Source organism: Gorilla gorilla, chromosome 2 (assembly GCF_029281585.2).
Source record: "Gorilla gorilla gorilla isolate KB3781 chromosome 2, NHGRI_mGorGor1-v2.1_pri, whole genome shotgun sequence".
In the NCBI taxonomy this organism is placed as follows: domain Eukaryota; kingdom Metazoa; phylum Chordata; class Mammalia; order Primates; family Hominidae; genus Gorilla; species Gorilla gorilla.
The window spans coordinates 150,549,176-150,562,945 of NC_086017.1; the positions used below are offsets into that span (position 1 = coordinate 150,549,176).

Below are 13,770 nucleotides of genomic sequence, written 5' to 3' on the forward strand. Positions count from 1 at the left end.
CAAGTATAGTTCACTAATAATGATAACTGACACAAAATGTGGATGCCCTACCTTGATAGTCCTGTCCAAAGAGGCACTGGCAAACTGATTGTTATCTTTGGGGTTGATCACAATCTGCATAACATAATGGGTGTGTCCTTCAAACACTTGTGAGCAAGACCATTTTTTATCCCAGTCCCAGAGCTTAATAAGCATGTCATCTAGGCCAAAAGAAAGTCTCAAGTTAGTTGTAATTCTATTTTTTCACTTCGTAACTAAGACACAGTCTTTAGAAGAAGCAAACCTAACACAAACCATATAATCCATAACTTACAGAAATAGAATCAAAACCAAATAGAGTTTTCAAAATGCTTATTTATCTTAAAAATAAATTTAACTCTCTACAGAAAAGTGGAGATAAAATAAATAAAATAGATTAGAAATAGAAAATATAAAAATTCTGTGAAAAAACTTAAAAATTCAGTGGGCATTAAAGAATGGCCAAAGAGTAATATAAGTTTGACTAGATCTAAGCATGACTGAATAGTGATAGCAATGACTATGTAGAGAACAAGCATTTGCCCTCACAAGATTGGTTTTTAAAAAGTTTTTAATTACTTCTCAATTTTTAATTTAAAAACATTTCAAAGAGCTATTACTAATTCAGTGCTACTTCTTTTTCCAGTCCTCCAAGAGGTCTACTATTTATACACAATACCAAGGAGCAAACTAGTTTGAATATAAAGATTGAACTGAATAGGGTCTATGGCAATCTGCCAAAAACTCACTCATCAACATGTAAATGACCTTTCTGTTCAGCAGATGTTTAAACATCTAGACTTGTAGGTCTTCTCTGACAGCAACTGGAGCAATCATTACACAAATCCTAAGTACAGTTGATATTTCATTATAGTACAAACACAAGCAGCATCAATAGCACAGTAATGGATCTAAACAGTTTAAAGGCTGCTTGGAATTAGAATTATATTTTTAAGAGCAGTTAAAGCATAGCATGTCTCAGTGAATGAAAACGAATTACCCAAAGAGACGCACATGACCAAAAAAGGTCATCTCTTACCACTGCTAGTTAGAATGAAAGGCTGGGTTGGATGAACAGCAATACAGCGAATGTAGTCTGAGTGTGCTTCAAACATATGAACTCTCTCCAGAGTATTGTAATTGAACACTCTAATCTGCATGTCATCCTAGAAACAGAAATTTTAAAGCCATCATCCCTGTTATCAAGTAAATTATACAAAAAAACTATATCACAGGCTCAAGGAATAAAGTCTATGCCTCAAAACATTGCTGTAAATAACAAAACAAATCGGGAATCAAAATCCTGCAACAAATTTACACAATCATTGACCAATTCAGAAAATGGGAATAGAGATTCATATTAATTACTTACCGCTCCTGTCACAACCCAATTCTTCCTTGCAACAAACTTTGCAGCTCGAACAGGAAGATCACATACTTCAAATGTCTTCACCAGTGTCTTTAAAATGTAACAAGAATACACAAATTGAGCTATAAGAAAATAACCACAAAATCTACTCTGTTATATTTCAAACATCCAATTTTTAAGATCACTTGTCATTTTAGTATATTCTCAGGCTAAAATATAAAAGCTCAACATTCAAATTTTTAAAAAAGACCAACTATCTTTTAATAGATTCGAAATTAAAACACTTTTTAAAAGATAAGAGAAAGCAAATATCCACAAGATGGTATTCCAGATCCTCTGTGCTCCAGCCCTTCCCTCCCTTTTCCAGCCTCACCTTTGGCTACTCCCAGCCTCACCTCTGCTCTTGTTGTCTCTGACTTGAAAATCCACCCATGGAAACTTGTACTTCCCTTTCATAATGTAGCACCTCATAATTATGTTTAGTGCCAATCTTTCCTGCTAAGCTCTCCAAAGGCAGGAATATTTTTCACACTGTATAGGCAGAGGCTAGAACAGTGGCTGGCACACAATTAGTGTGTAATAAATATTTGTTGAATGAATTAGCTCTTAGTTTCTTTTTTTCTTTTCTTTTTTTTTTTTTTTTTTGAGACAGTCTTACTCTGTCACCCAGGCTGAAGTGCAGTACAGTGGCACAATCTTGGCTCACTGCGACCTCCGCCTCCCAGGTTCAAGTGATTCTCATGCTTCAGTTACCCAAGTAGCTGGGATTACAGGTGTGCACCACCATGCCAAGCAAATTTTTGTATTTTTTGTACAGACGGGGTTTCACCATGTTGGCCAGGGTAGTCTCGAACTCCTGGCCTCAAGTGATCCACCCGTCTCAGCCTCCCAAGTGCTGGGATTACAGGCGTGAGCCACTGCACCTAGTCAGTCTTTTTGAAATTGAAACCCATAAAAGTGACTCATGAATAAGGTACAATTCTTTTGCATGCTTTAGCAATATGATTCCATACAAATGTTATTTCTTTTTAATAAAATATGAAAACACCGTGACTTATATGTTCCTCCGAGCTGCTCAGAATGGAATTATACACATAGGATAAAGGTAGAGACCCTCCTAGAAAGAGCAGAGATCATGGTACCTCTTTGTTCTCCTTCTTTGATGCCTGTTCTTAAAAGTCTGAAAGTCAAACTATCATTTTCTAATCCTTTTTTGTATCAGAGAGCAAAAATGAAATAACTAAGAAACACAATATAATCTTACTGATTGATTAACCATGTGCACTAAAAAAGTAATAGGGACCGGTTCATAAGAACTGTCCTACTCTGACTTTTCAAGCCAGAGTTCAAAGATTCTTTAGACAAAGGCTGAATGAGTAGGCACTTCAACTCCAACCTGTAGAATCACTACCAGCTGACTATGATACAGAAACTGAGAGCAGACAGAACATGCGATCTATAACACGGCAGAAAAATCCACAAAAGCTCATGAGGAGCCAACAAATCCAGGGATCTGCTGAGCAGTAAAAATAAAACAGCTGCAGAAGAAATAGCCAAGGTTCAACGCCATGTTAGGGGCTATGACTGATGCAAATAAAGAGTAAGAAAAGCTACACACACAATACATACAAATACTCAATGTAGATTAGGAAAGTATAACTAATGACTAATACTTATATGGTACTTTATAGGTTTCATACACAATTTTATCTAATTTTATTTTATCTTTTTGACAATCCTGTGATGTAGGCAAGGCAATAATACCATCTTCACTTCAGATAAATAAAGAGGCTCAGCATGGTTAAAAGGCTTGCCTATATAATTTAATCAGCAAGTTGGCTTCAAATCCTAAAATACTATGTTTTTTAAACCACTGCATGTACCACCTCAAGGAATATATAGTATCTCCTTATTTGAAATTCAAGTACATCTAAAAACCTTTTTACTTCCAAAAACCTTTTTGGCTCTCTCAAGAATTTGCTCTCAATACAGGAGTGGTAAATACTGTTGGTGATATAAACACAGGGAAAAAACAGGGAGAATCAAAGACAGATTAATCATTCAACAAAGACTTACTATCTACCAGGAGCCTGACAGTGTATCAGGTAGTGCCTCATGCACTGGACCAACAGTGGGAAATAAGATGAGGGTAATCCTTGTCCTCACAGAACCTCCATTCTTAGAGGAAAGAAGGAAATTAGACATGAAATTACCACTGAGATGAATTATGAAAGGGGAAGCAGATGGTCCTGTCATAGGGCAGAAAAAGGTATAGAAGAGAAAAAGGAGGCAAAGTGGAAATGCAGATAAAGCAGAGATATATTACAATAAAGCCTAGAGAAAGATAAGAAAAGTACGCCTGGGCTTTAGAACATACGATGATCAAGTGATAGAGCTGAGATAGGTAAATGTAGCTGATAAGAGGGAATCCCTAGGAATAATCAGAGAGAGAGGACAACAACATATCTGTTAAACATAAAATCAGAAATATTTTAAACATCCCAAGAACTAAACAAAAAGCAAAAAAAAAAAAACAGTTATTTGCATCAAAGCAAAAACAATTCACAAGATAAAGATCTGAAATTGTAGAGAACACAAATACTGAACTAGTGATAAGTGAAATGCATATTATTCATTGGTTGAACAAATAATTATTGAGCATTTACTATGTGCCAGGTAATGTTATAGGTACTGAGATACAGCAGAAAACAAAATGTTAATTTATATAAAATGTCACTGATGGACTATGATATGGTTTGGATTTGTATCCCCACCCAAATCTCATGTCAAATTGGAGGAGGGCCCTGGTGGGACATGATTGGATCATGGGGGTGGATTTCCCCCTTGCCGTTCTCGTGATAGTGACTTCTCATGAGATCTGATGGTTTAAAAGTGTGTGGCACTTCCCACTTTGCTCTCTCTCTCCTGCCATCATGTGAAGAAGATGCTTGCTTCCCCTTCACCTGCTGCCAAAATTTTAAGTTTCCTGAGGCCTCCCAGTCATGCTTCCTGTTAAGCCTGTGGAACTGTGAGTCAATTAAACCTCTTTCCTTCATAAATTACCCAGTCTCAGGTAGTTCTTTACAGCAGTGTGAGAACAGACTAATACAGGGTATGAGTTTAGTGTACAGTCATTTCTGTTTCATTACAGTGAGTATAAAAGTATAAAGGTGTTTTTAGGTTTACTTCTGGCTTTGGTTCCTTGATGTCATTTTGCCATTTTAAATTCCTCAAATGCGAATTTTACCTGGATTTCAAGAACTTAACTTTGGACGTTAAGGATAATTACTATATAAGTAGACACAACTGTATAGTATAGTGCTAACTATATGCTTTGTACTCTTAAATACAGTCTAGGAAGACTGGAAAATATGAGACAAACTAATTTGAAGGATATGTTATTTATTCAGGTGAAAGAGAATGAGTCAAGCATTCAGGCAGACAATCTGTAAGATGTGTGTATAATCAAAAGCTGACTATAAATATTTCCCTGATATAATCTATATGGCTGAGTGAAAGATTTATCTGTGTATCATTATATTGGGCATCTGGGAGAAAAATAAATTTAACGATATCATTCTTAAGATAGAGTATTCACTGAATGGAAAACTAACGATTAAATACTTTAGCAAGTGATTCTATAATACCATCAGTTTTCTCAATTTCAAAAAAGAGCTAATACTACCTAAGTCAGAGTTGTTATATTTAAATATTGTATATAACATACCCAGGACAGTTTCTCCTACAAACTATCCCCTCATAAATGTTAGTTCCTTCATATTTAAAATACTTTGTACCAACTTGAGAAAGCAGTTTGCATATAGATTCTGGATTCTGTTATAGTATTTCTTCTCTTTCATTATAAACACAGTCTCACATAGTATTTTATTTCTAATAAAGTCCTGAAAAATTCCTACCTGTGTTTCATGATTCCAAACACACACACTGCCATTGTAAAGACTTGCCAACATCCATGGCTCTGTAGGATGCAGATCCACACTCTTAACTCGATCAGATCTAGCAGTTAGCTTTCTTTTGATATCAAGTCGCAGAGGCTAAAAAGAAACATTAAAAAAATTAAATTGCTAAGCCAAATAAAATACGTTTGAGATTTTAACTAAATAAGCACATGAATAGGCCTACAAAACAATTCAGCTACTACTTTGCTAAGCTTTTGAAACAGTTTCAAGTCTAAGCACTTATTTCTTCATTTACACATCAAAAAAATCAGAATATTCAACACTTTAAGATTTACAGCAGTGGTCTTCAAGCTTTTTGCTCTAAGGATTCCTTTATAGTCCTTAAACATTTTGAGGACCCCTAAGAGCTTGTTTATGTGAGTTTTAGCTATTGGCATGTTACCATGTTAAAAATTAAACCTGAGACAACTTTAAAATATTTATATATTAATTCATTTTCAAATAACAAAAATAAATCCAGTACATGTTAATTAAAATAACACGTTTTTATGAAAAATAACTATGTTTTCAAAAAATTTAGTGAAAAGAGTGGCAATATTTTATATTTTTGCAGAACTCTTTATAATCTGACTTAACAGAAGACAGATGGTTTCTCATTATCTGCTTCTGCCTTCAATATGTTGTGATATGTTGTTTTGGTTAATGTCTACAAAATAATGCCTGGTCTCACAGATACCTAGTTGGAAAGTGAGGAGTACCTTAATAGTTTTTTCATTACTTGAAATTCTTCGAAATTCGAGAAGTGGTAGTTTCTTAAAGGCTACTTGCAAGGTAAAATCTGAAACCGTATCAATAAGCTGTTTATACTTTGTTACATTAAAATCCATTGGTTAAGTCCATACTTTGAATGGACCTTTCTCTCATGCATGTTTTTCTACCATTAAGCATTGGTCATTTGGAAAATTCTGGTCCACTGAATTATGCACATCTTCTAGATGCTAACAACATCATTATACTGTATTAAAAAAATTACACATTCACTAATTTCACCACCTACTTCAACTGATAAGCCTTTAAGCATTGGAAATCCATCAAGTTCAGTGAGTTTTTCAAAATTCGAACTTTCACTTGAAAGCTTTAATTTTATCATTGGCAAGAAATACTGTCAGGGACCAGCCAACCTCTTTCAGGTTTTTAAAAAATGTCGACCAAATATTCAAGTCTGAATAAGCAGAGTTTCTCAGTCATTGTTTCAAGTAAAGCTCACAACTTAAAAACGGTACAAGTGTTTCCCCTTGAGACAACTACGATACTTTGGTATGCAGTAGAACTGCTTTATGCATACTCCCCATTTCACCACACAGAATTTAAAAGATGCATACTCAAGTGTGGAGAGGTAATAACATTTTTTACTGCTTCATCAATGACATTCTTAAGTGAAACTGACTTTTTAAAAAACTGTCATAATGAAGAATATACTAACAGTACAATTTGGTGTCACTTCACTAGCAGTTTTACCTTCCACTACTTTTACACCATCAGTGCAAATATCAACATTGTGAAAGGTGCCAATAGCGTCTCACTGTTAAGAAAATAATTTTAATTTGTGGACCTCCTGAAAGAGTTTTAGGGACTCTTAAGGAATCGCAGACCACATTTTGAGAACCTCTAGTTCATAGAATTATCTAGTAAATAAATTTACTTTTTTTTTTTTTTTGAGACGAAGTCTCGCTCTGTCATCCAGGCTGGAGTGCAGTGGCGAAGTCTCGCTCTGTCGTCCAGGCTGGAGTGCAGTGGCGCTGATCTCTGCTCACTGAAACCTCTGCTTCCCGGGTTCAAGCGATTCTCCTGCCTCAGCCTCCCAAGTAGCTGGGACTACAGGCGCATGCTACCATGCCCAGCTAATTTTTTGTATTTTCAGTAGAGACGGGGTTTCACCGTGTTAGCCAGGATGGTTTCGATCTCCTGACCTTGTGATCCGCCCGCCTCGGCCTCCCAAAGTGCTAGGATTACAGGCGTGAGCCCCCGCACCCGGCCAATGAATTTTAAATATTCACAAATCACAATTTTGTGCCCAGGTCAATAGTGTCATATCAGGAAATATTCTGAAGAAGTGTTATTCATGAAGTCCTAGTAACCATAAATCATAATATTGAGTTCTTTGGAGAAAAATGGTAGATTTATCTTGTCAAAAATACTAGTAAATGCTAGGTAACATAATGTGTGATCAATAAGGGTTATATCCCTACGCATGATGGCCTTTGGTATCAAATGGGAATGTCTGAAATATTTTAATGGATTTAAATTACAGAAACAATGAAAATTGGAAAAATTTAAAACAAAAATAAAAACATTCTCTCAAGTCAGAAAATATGAATAGTTTATACTAGCATTTTCAAGCCAAATTCTTCCTTTGAATTACAGAACAGATAATTATTTGAATAACTATTTTCTCCATTCTCCAAAAAATGCCATTATAGGAGAAAAGTTAATTCAATATATACAATGATTCTTAGGGCAGTGGGCTTAATTCTCTCTAGGAGGCATGCTGAGAAAAGACTGATTTAAAATATATTTCCCCTTCAACAGGTCTTAAACACAACCTAAAAGCTCATTTGGCAAGTTGAGTTACTGTCAAATCTTTATTGCTGTGATCTTCTATGATGATCATGAATGGGACAGAAATTTAAGGTTACTTTTGAATATAAAAAGAAGATCTAGCAGAGACAGCTTCCTGAGACAAAACACCTCACAATGCTTTTACTCATCTTTTTTGGGGATTTTTATCAAATTTGGGTCATTGACTACTTCAAGTCTTGTTCTACCCACGCCTCCTTCACTTTCAGCAACAACCTTTACCTCTTACTTTAAAAGATCAGAGTTCTCTGGCTCTTCTCTTCAATCTCCTCAAAAATGTTTTCACTGTCATCAGTCCCTTACTCTCTCCAATTTTCTACTTTCTTTCTTTCTTTTTTTTTTTTGAGACAGAATCTTGCTCTGTCACCCAGGCTGGAGGGCAGTGGTGTGATCTTGGCTCACTGCAACCTCCACCTCCCAGGTTCAAGCGATTCTGCCTCAGCCTCCCGAGTAGCTGGGGACTACAGGTGCCTGCCACCATGTCCAGCTAATTTTTGTATTTTTAGAGACAGGGTTTCACCATATTGGCCAGGCTGGTCTCGAACTCCTCTCCTGACCTTGTGATCCACTCACCTCGGTCTCCCAGCTCCAATTTTCCACTTTCAAATCATCATCTTAACATTCCTTGCTAGTTCCCAAAATCAAGGCTTTTTACTTCATTTCTGAATTCTGCCCCATAAATTACTATTACAAATTTTAACTTCTTTTTAAATCTCTATGGTGTCAACAGGTATGAAGAGTCTATTATGTACCAGGCAGGAACCATGGTGAGGGTTTTCATATAAGCCAGCATGTCTCACAATTTTCCTCCAGTAATGAGGAAATTGGACACTTACAAATTGTGAACATTTTACTTTAAAATATTTTAAATTATTGATTATTGAGTAAAAGTGATGCTCCATAAGTTGGGCCAATGAACTCTGAGCAACCCCAGTAAACCTCTACATACTCCCAAAGCACAAATCTCAGTTTAAAAAAGAACAGGCAGCCAGGCATGGTGACTCATGTCTGTAATCTCAGTACTTTGGGAAGCTGAGGCGGGAGGATCACCTGAAGTCAGGAGTTTGAGACCAGCCTGGCCAACATGGTGAAACCCCGTCTCTACTAAAAATACAAAAAAAAAAAAAAAATTAGCTGGACGTGGTGGCACGCGCCTGCAGTCCCAGCTACTCGGCAGGCTGAGGCTGCAGAATCACTTGAATCTGGGAGGTCGAGGTTGCAGTGAGCCACGATTGCACCACTGCACTCCAGCCTGGGCGACAGAGTGAGATTCTGTCAAGAAAGAAAGGAAAGAGAAAGAAGAAAGAAAAGAAAAGAAAAAGAAAGAAAGAAAGAAAGAAAGAAAGAAAGAAAGAAAGAGAAAGAAAGAAAGAAAGAAAGAAGGAAAGAAAAGAAAAAGAAAAGAAAAAGAAAGAAAAGAAAGAAAGAAAGAACGAACAGGGAAGCGTTCTTGTGATAATATTTCTCCCAACAGTTAAGTGACTATTTTGAATAAGACAATGTACTAGGTACTTTGGGACAAAGATGATTAGGATGCTCACACTGTATCCTCAACTTTAAATATACCCCTCCACCTTCCAAAAGCTGGATGCATTTAGGACTCAGCTTAAATGCCACTGCCACCAGTAAGACCTTTCTAGTTACCCTAGCCTGAAGCATTCTTTCCTAGGGAATCCTATAGGATTTCATTTTAACTGTTCATGGTACACTTGTGTACACATCTTTCTTGCTTTCTAGAGTAGATCCTCCTTAAAGCCAGGGTCATTGCTTATACATGTCTTTATCTCCAGATCACCTTATATATTTGAGTATGGGGGTTTAAGAACAGATACCATAACACAAGACTAGAAAGCCATGATGGATTTAAATTTCAGTTCCACCACTCGTTTCAGATGTGCAATAGTGGGCAAATTTACTTAACCTCTTTCAAGTTTGACTTATGTAAAACAGGAATATTATTATTATCTACCTCTTAGTGCTGTAAGAATTAAATTCAGAGTTAGCCAGTTAGTACAGTGCCTGACCTACAGTAACCACTTCACAAACATATAACTCTATCTCCCAGCTGCTGTGAGAATTAGGCAGACATGTTTAGCAAAGTGCACGGCAGACACTAAATATTCTATGGTAAATGTACAAATGAATGAATTCACGTTTTGTATTTTCCACAAAGGATTTAAAATATATAAAGAATGAAGGCAATATTTCATTATAGAAATACACTGGTAAATGTAAAGACGGCAAAAGAAAATGAAATTAGGCAGATCCAAGAGCCTTTTCCAAAAACGTCCATTACTGCAACCACAGCAGACCCAAACTAGATCAGGTAGTTAGTAATACGAAGTGCTCTAATTAAGAGGCTTGAGGTCTTGTTCAGGGACTGTAACCTGGGTGCCCAAGAAAGTCCACGGACAGTGCTAGCTTCAGCAGCACATAGAGAGAGGAGATTAGCGTGGCCCCTGCACAAGTATGACACGCAAATCCGTGAAGCGTTCCATATTTTTTATAAAACAAATTAAAAAAAAAAAAGAAGGTCCATGGATTGGGGGGGGGGGGTGTGTCTGTGAATGAATGCACTGAATTTTATGCAAAAATGTTTGTTTCTCTGTGCATTTTCTCTGGGAGTATTCCTAACTTTTTCCTCTGTTTCTAGTTCCAACTTTGCCACAATTAACCTTGTAGAAACATAATTTAAAAAAATTTTTTAACTTAAGATGAGGGACTTAATCCCTAGCGTCTTCAAGCTCCAAAATGTTTGATTCTGTGCTTCATAACAAGTTTTTTTTTTTTTTTTGAGACGGAGTCTTGCTCTGTCCCAGGCTGGAGTGCAGTGGTGCGACCTCGGCTCACTGCAGCCTCTGCCTCCCGGGTTCAAGCGATTCTCCTGCCTCAGCCTCCTGAGTGGCTGGGACTACAGGGGCCCGCCACCACGCCCGGCTAATTTCTTTTTTTTTCTTCGCATTTTCAATAGAGACGGAAGATATTCTTACACTATCGTTTTCTTTCCTTATTATTATAACACTCTTGTGCAAACTAGTCTAGGGCGTTTTTTAGGGTTACGGTGATAATAACAAAGTGCTCTAACAATTACTATTCTTACCAGCCACTGGATTTGCAAATGCATAAAAGCACACCAGCCAGTGTTATAAACAGCACCCCCTTCCTCCCAACCCTTCTTCTCCCCTTAGAAACCTAACAGCTGAGATATCAAAGCATTTGAAATTCCATTTTTGACTCCATATACATTTGTTTTTGGCTTCTTTGCTTGTTTATAGTTTGTAGCCAGCACACACTATCCCCAGAATAAGCCCAACAGGAGTGTAGATTAACTACCACTGTTTTAAAGGCAAACTTTAGTTTTACCAAAGCCTCCTACGGAGTTCAACACATTCGGCTTCTGTGTTTCTCTACACCACCGATCCCGCTGCAGACTGCAGGAGCTCTGGCAAGCGCCACAAGCGCCAGGGGAGACAAAACCCCTCACTGGCAGGCTTTGCCTCCCCAAATCACCCCGGTCCCCTAGGCCCCACCGCCTTCTCCCTTCCTGGAATCAAACTGGACCAAAGCCCCGCAAGGCCTGAGGCGGCGGCCGCAGCGGGAGCCCATACCACTGCTTACCGCGGCCCTCAGTCCAGAAGCTCCAGGAATCGGCCGTAACCTATGGGACCCCGCTCCCTTCTACGGGATCTGGACCTACCATGGCTGCGTCGGTCCAATCCCGGGAACCCTCGTTTGTTACCGGCTACTCAGGCCTTGAGATAAACCCACCGGTCCACTGACCGTCAGACTGACTGACGTGGAACTTCCGGGAGCCGATTCTCGCGATAGTCAGAGGCCAGGGCCGGAGCGCCTGCGCAAACTGCGCGCAGGGCCGTCGTTTCCCAAGCCCCGCCCCAGTTTCCTAGGCAACGTGGCCTTCCAGACCGCTGGTAGTGGATTTGAGGCTGTCGGGAAGGAGGGGTGTGGCCTAGACCACTGAGCTCCGTGACGTGGTGCCGCTGAGCTTGGACCCCGACCAGAAGATAGAGATTGAAACGATGAGGAAAACGAAGTGCCTAAACCCCGCTGGATGCTAACTGCAGGGCAAGCTCCCCAGTGTTGTAGTTGTGTTTCGGAGGCCGAGAACCGCTATCGGGCTTCCTCGGACTCTGGCCCTGGAGGGGGGAAACGGCGAGGGAGAAGGCGAAACGAGTCTCCAGTGTGTTCTTGGGGCCTGGTGCGAGGCCCAGAGAATTATCTGCAGGCCTTTGCCGGGGCACTGATTAAGGCTACGAAGAGACGCACCGGGCTGCGGGCTTAGCTTCAGGCTTCTGAAGTCAAGAGGGAGGGCTGAGAGCTTACACTTCTGGAGCTCCCCGGGAGACGGCAACTACCCAACCGTGTGGGTGTGTTTGTGTATGTGTCTTTTGTTGAGCTTCGGCTGGCTGTGTTATTCATTCAACAAATATTTATCGATCTTCGGCAGTGTGTCAGACATACCTTCTTCTCAAATCTTCACATCAAACCTGAATTATCTCCATTTAATGATGAGGAAACTCGGGCTCAAAGAAGTTAAGTGTTCTAGCCAAGACTGCATAGTAAGTGGCAGATAAAACCTCAAAGTTGGGCCGGGCGCGGTGGCTCACGCCTGTAATCCCAGCACTTTGGGAGGCCGAAACGGGTGGATCACCTGAGGTCAGGAGTTCGAGACTAGCCTGGCCAACATGGTGAAACCCCGTCTCTATTAAAAATACAAAATTAGCCGGGCGTGGTGGCGGGCGCCTGTAATCCAAGCTGTTCCAGAGGCTGACAGGAGAATCGCTTAGAACCCAGGAGGTGGAGGTTGCAGTGAGCTGAGATCGCGCCACTGCACTCCAGCCTGGGCAACAGAGCAAGACTCTGTCTCAAAACAAAAAACCTCAAAGTTTGTGCTCTTTCTACTACATAAAAATATCTCTTCATTAATGTGGCTGAATTCTAAGGGCCTGTGCCATAGGGGTTACACTACACAATAAAGTTCGAGAACATTTGCCTATCACACGCACTGCACATCTCCTGTATTTCCTTTTTTTTTTTCTTTTTAAGAAAACATGTGGACCATAGAAAACTTGCCCTCTGGTTACACGTACAAACGTGTATTTTTAGCTTTAGAGAAATCTTAAAGTCTTTTCAGACCTCCAAATTTTCAAAAAGGCAAAAAGAAAAATTATGTATTTGTGTGTGTAGATAATGATAATCAGAGGGAGATAATTTTACACGAAATTATTTGGCTTTAGTAGGAGCCTTGAGCTAATGTGACTCTCTTCATGGGCCTCAGTTTTCATCATCTTAAAAAAAATCCAGCTACATGGTTTCTAAAGATCCTTCCATTTTTTTTTTTTTTTTATGTTTCTGTGGCATTCAATAGTGGAAAAAAGAGTCTGGAACTGGAGTTTAGTGCCAGCAGTGTGATCTTATGTAAATTGAGACTAATAATTCTAGTAATTGCATACTTTGCTTACTCTATGGAGTGACTGAGGATCCTGAGTTGAAAAAATTATATGAACTATACCTAATTTGCTTGAATAGTGGAACTTTCAATATTTCTAACTCCTGAATACTCTTGCACTTGAGAGAGTATTTTTGGATTTCGCACAGTACTAAGTAATACAAAATAAAATGATGTATCTCTATTGTTAAGAGGCTCAGCTGGGAATGCTTAAATCTTTGTATACCACTGGGCCACCTAAGGGTCTACCTAGCTGGTGTTGCCGGCCTGAACCCCCAAGTGTCATTCTTACTTGGACTATATCTTTTCTCATGTTTTCCACTGCAATTAGCCAAAATTAAGTCCTGCAATTGTAGACT

General features: G+C 38.9%; 1 protein-coding gene, 1 long non-coding RNA gene and 1 pseudogene across 2 annotated transcripts in view; 2 read left to right on the forward strand and 1 right to left on the reverse strand.

Annotated features, from left to right (window-relative positions):
- COPB2 (COPI coat complex subunit beta 2) overlaps nucleotides 1–11,990 on the reverse strand; it is a 32,385-nt gene extending 20,395 nt beyond the window's left edge. Inside the window, exons 1-5 of the mRNA XM_004037743.5 lie at nucleotides 11,642–11,990; nucleotides 5,305–5,442; nucleotides 1,391–1,477; nucleotides 1,058–1,184; nucleotides 52–200 (exon numbers count right to left, since the gene is read on the reverse strand). Coding sequence (XP_004037791.1) covers nucleotides 52–200; nucleotides 1,058–1,184; nucleotides 1,391–1,477; nucleotides 5,305–5,442; nucleotides 11,642–11,644 — 504 coding nt within the window. The 5' untranslated portion in view covers nucleotides 11,645–11,990. The remainder of the gene's footprint in view (nucleotides 1–51; nucleotides 201–1,057; nucleotides 1,185–1,390; nucleotides 1,478–5,304; nucleotides 5,443–11,641) is intronic.
- On the forward strand, nucleotides 10,359–10,448 carry LOC115934148 (uncharacterized; annotated as a pseudogene).
- Nucleotides 11,991–12,175: 185 nt separating the features above from the next.
- The window catches only part of LOC101127946 (uncharacterized), a 54,579-nt gene continuing 52,984 nt past the window's right edge, over nucleotides 12,176–13,770 (forward strand). The window contains exon 1 of the long non-coding RNA XR_002005245.3: nucleotides 12,176–12,521. This is a non-coding gene — a long non-coding RNA (uncharacterized lncRNA). The remainder of the gene's footprint in view (nucleotides 12,522–13,770) is intronic.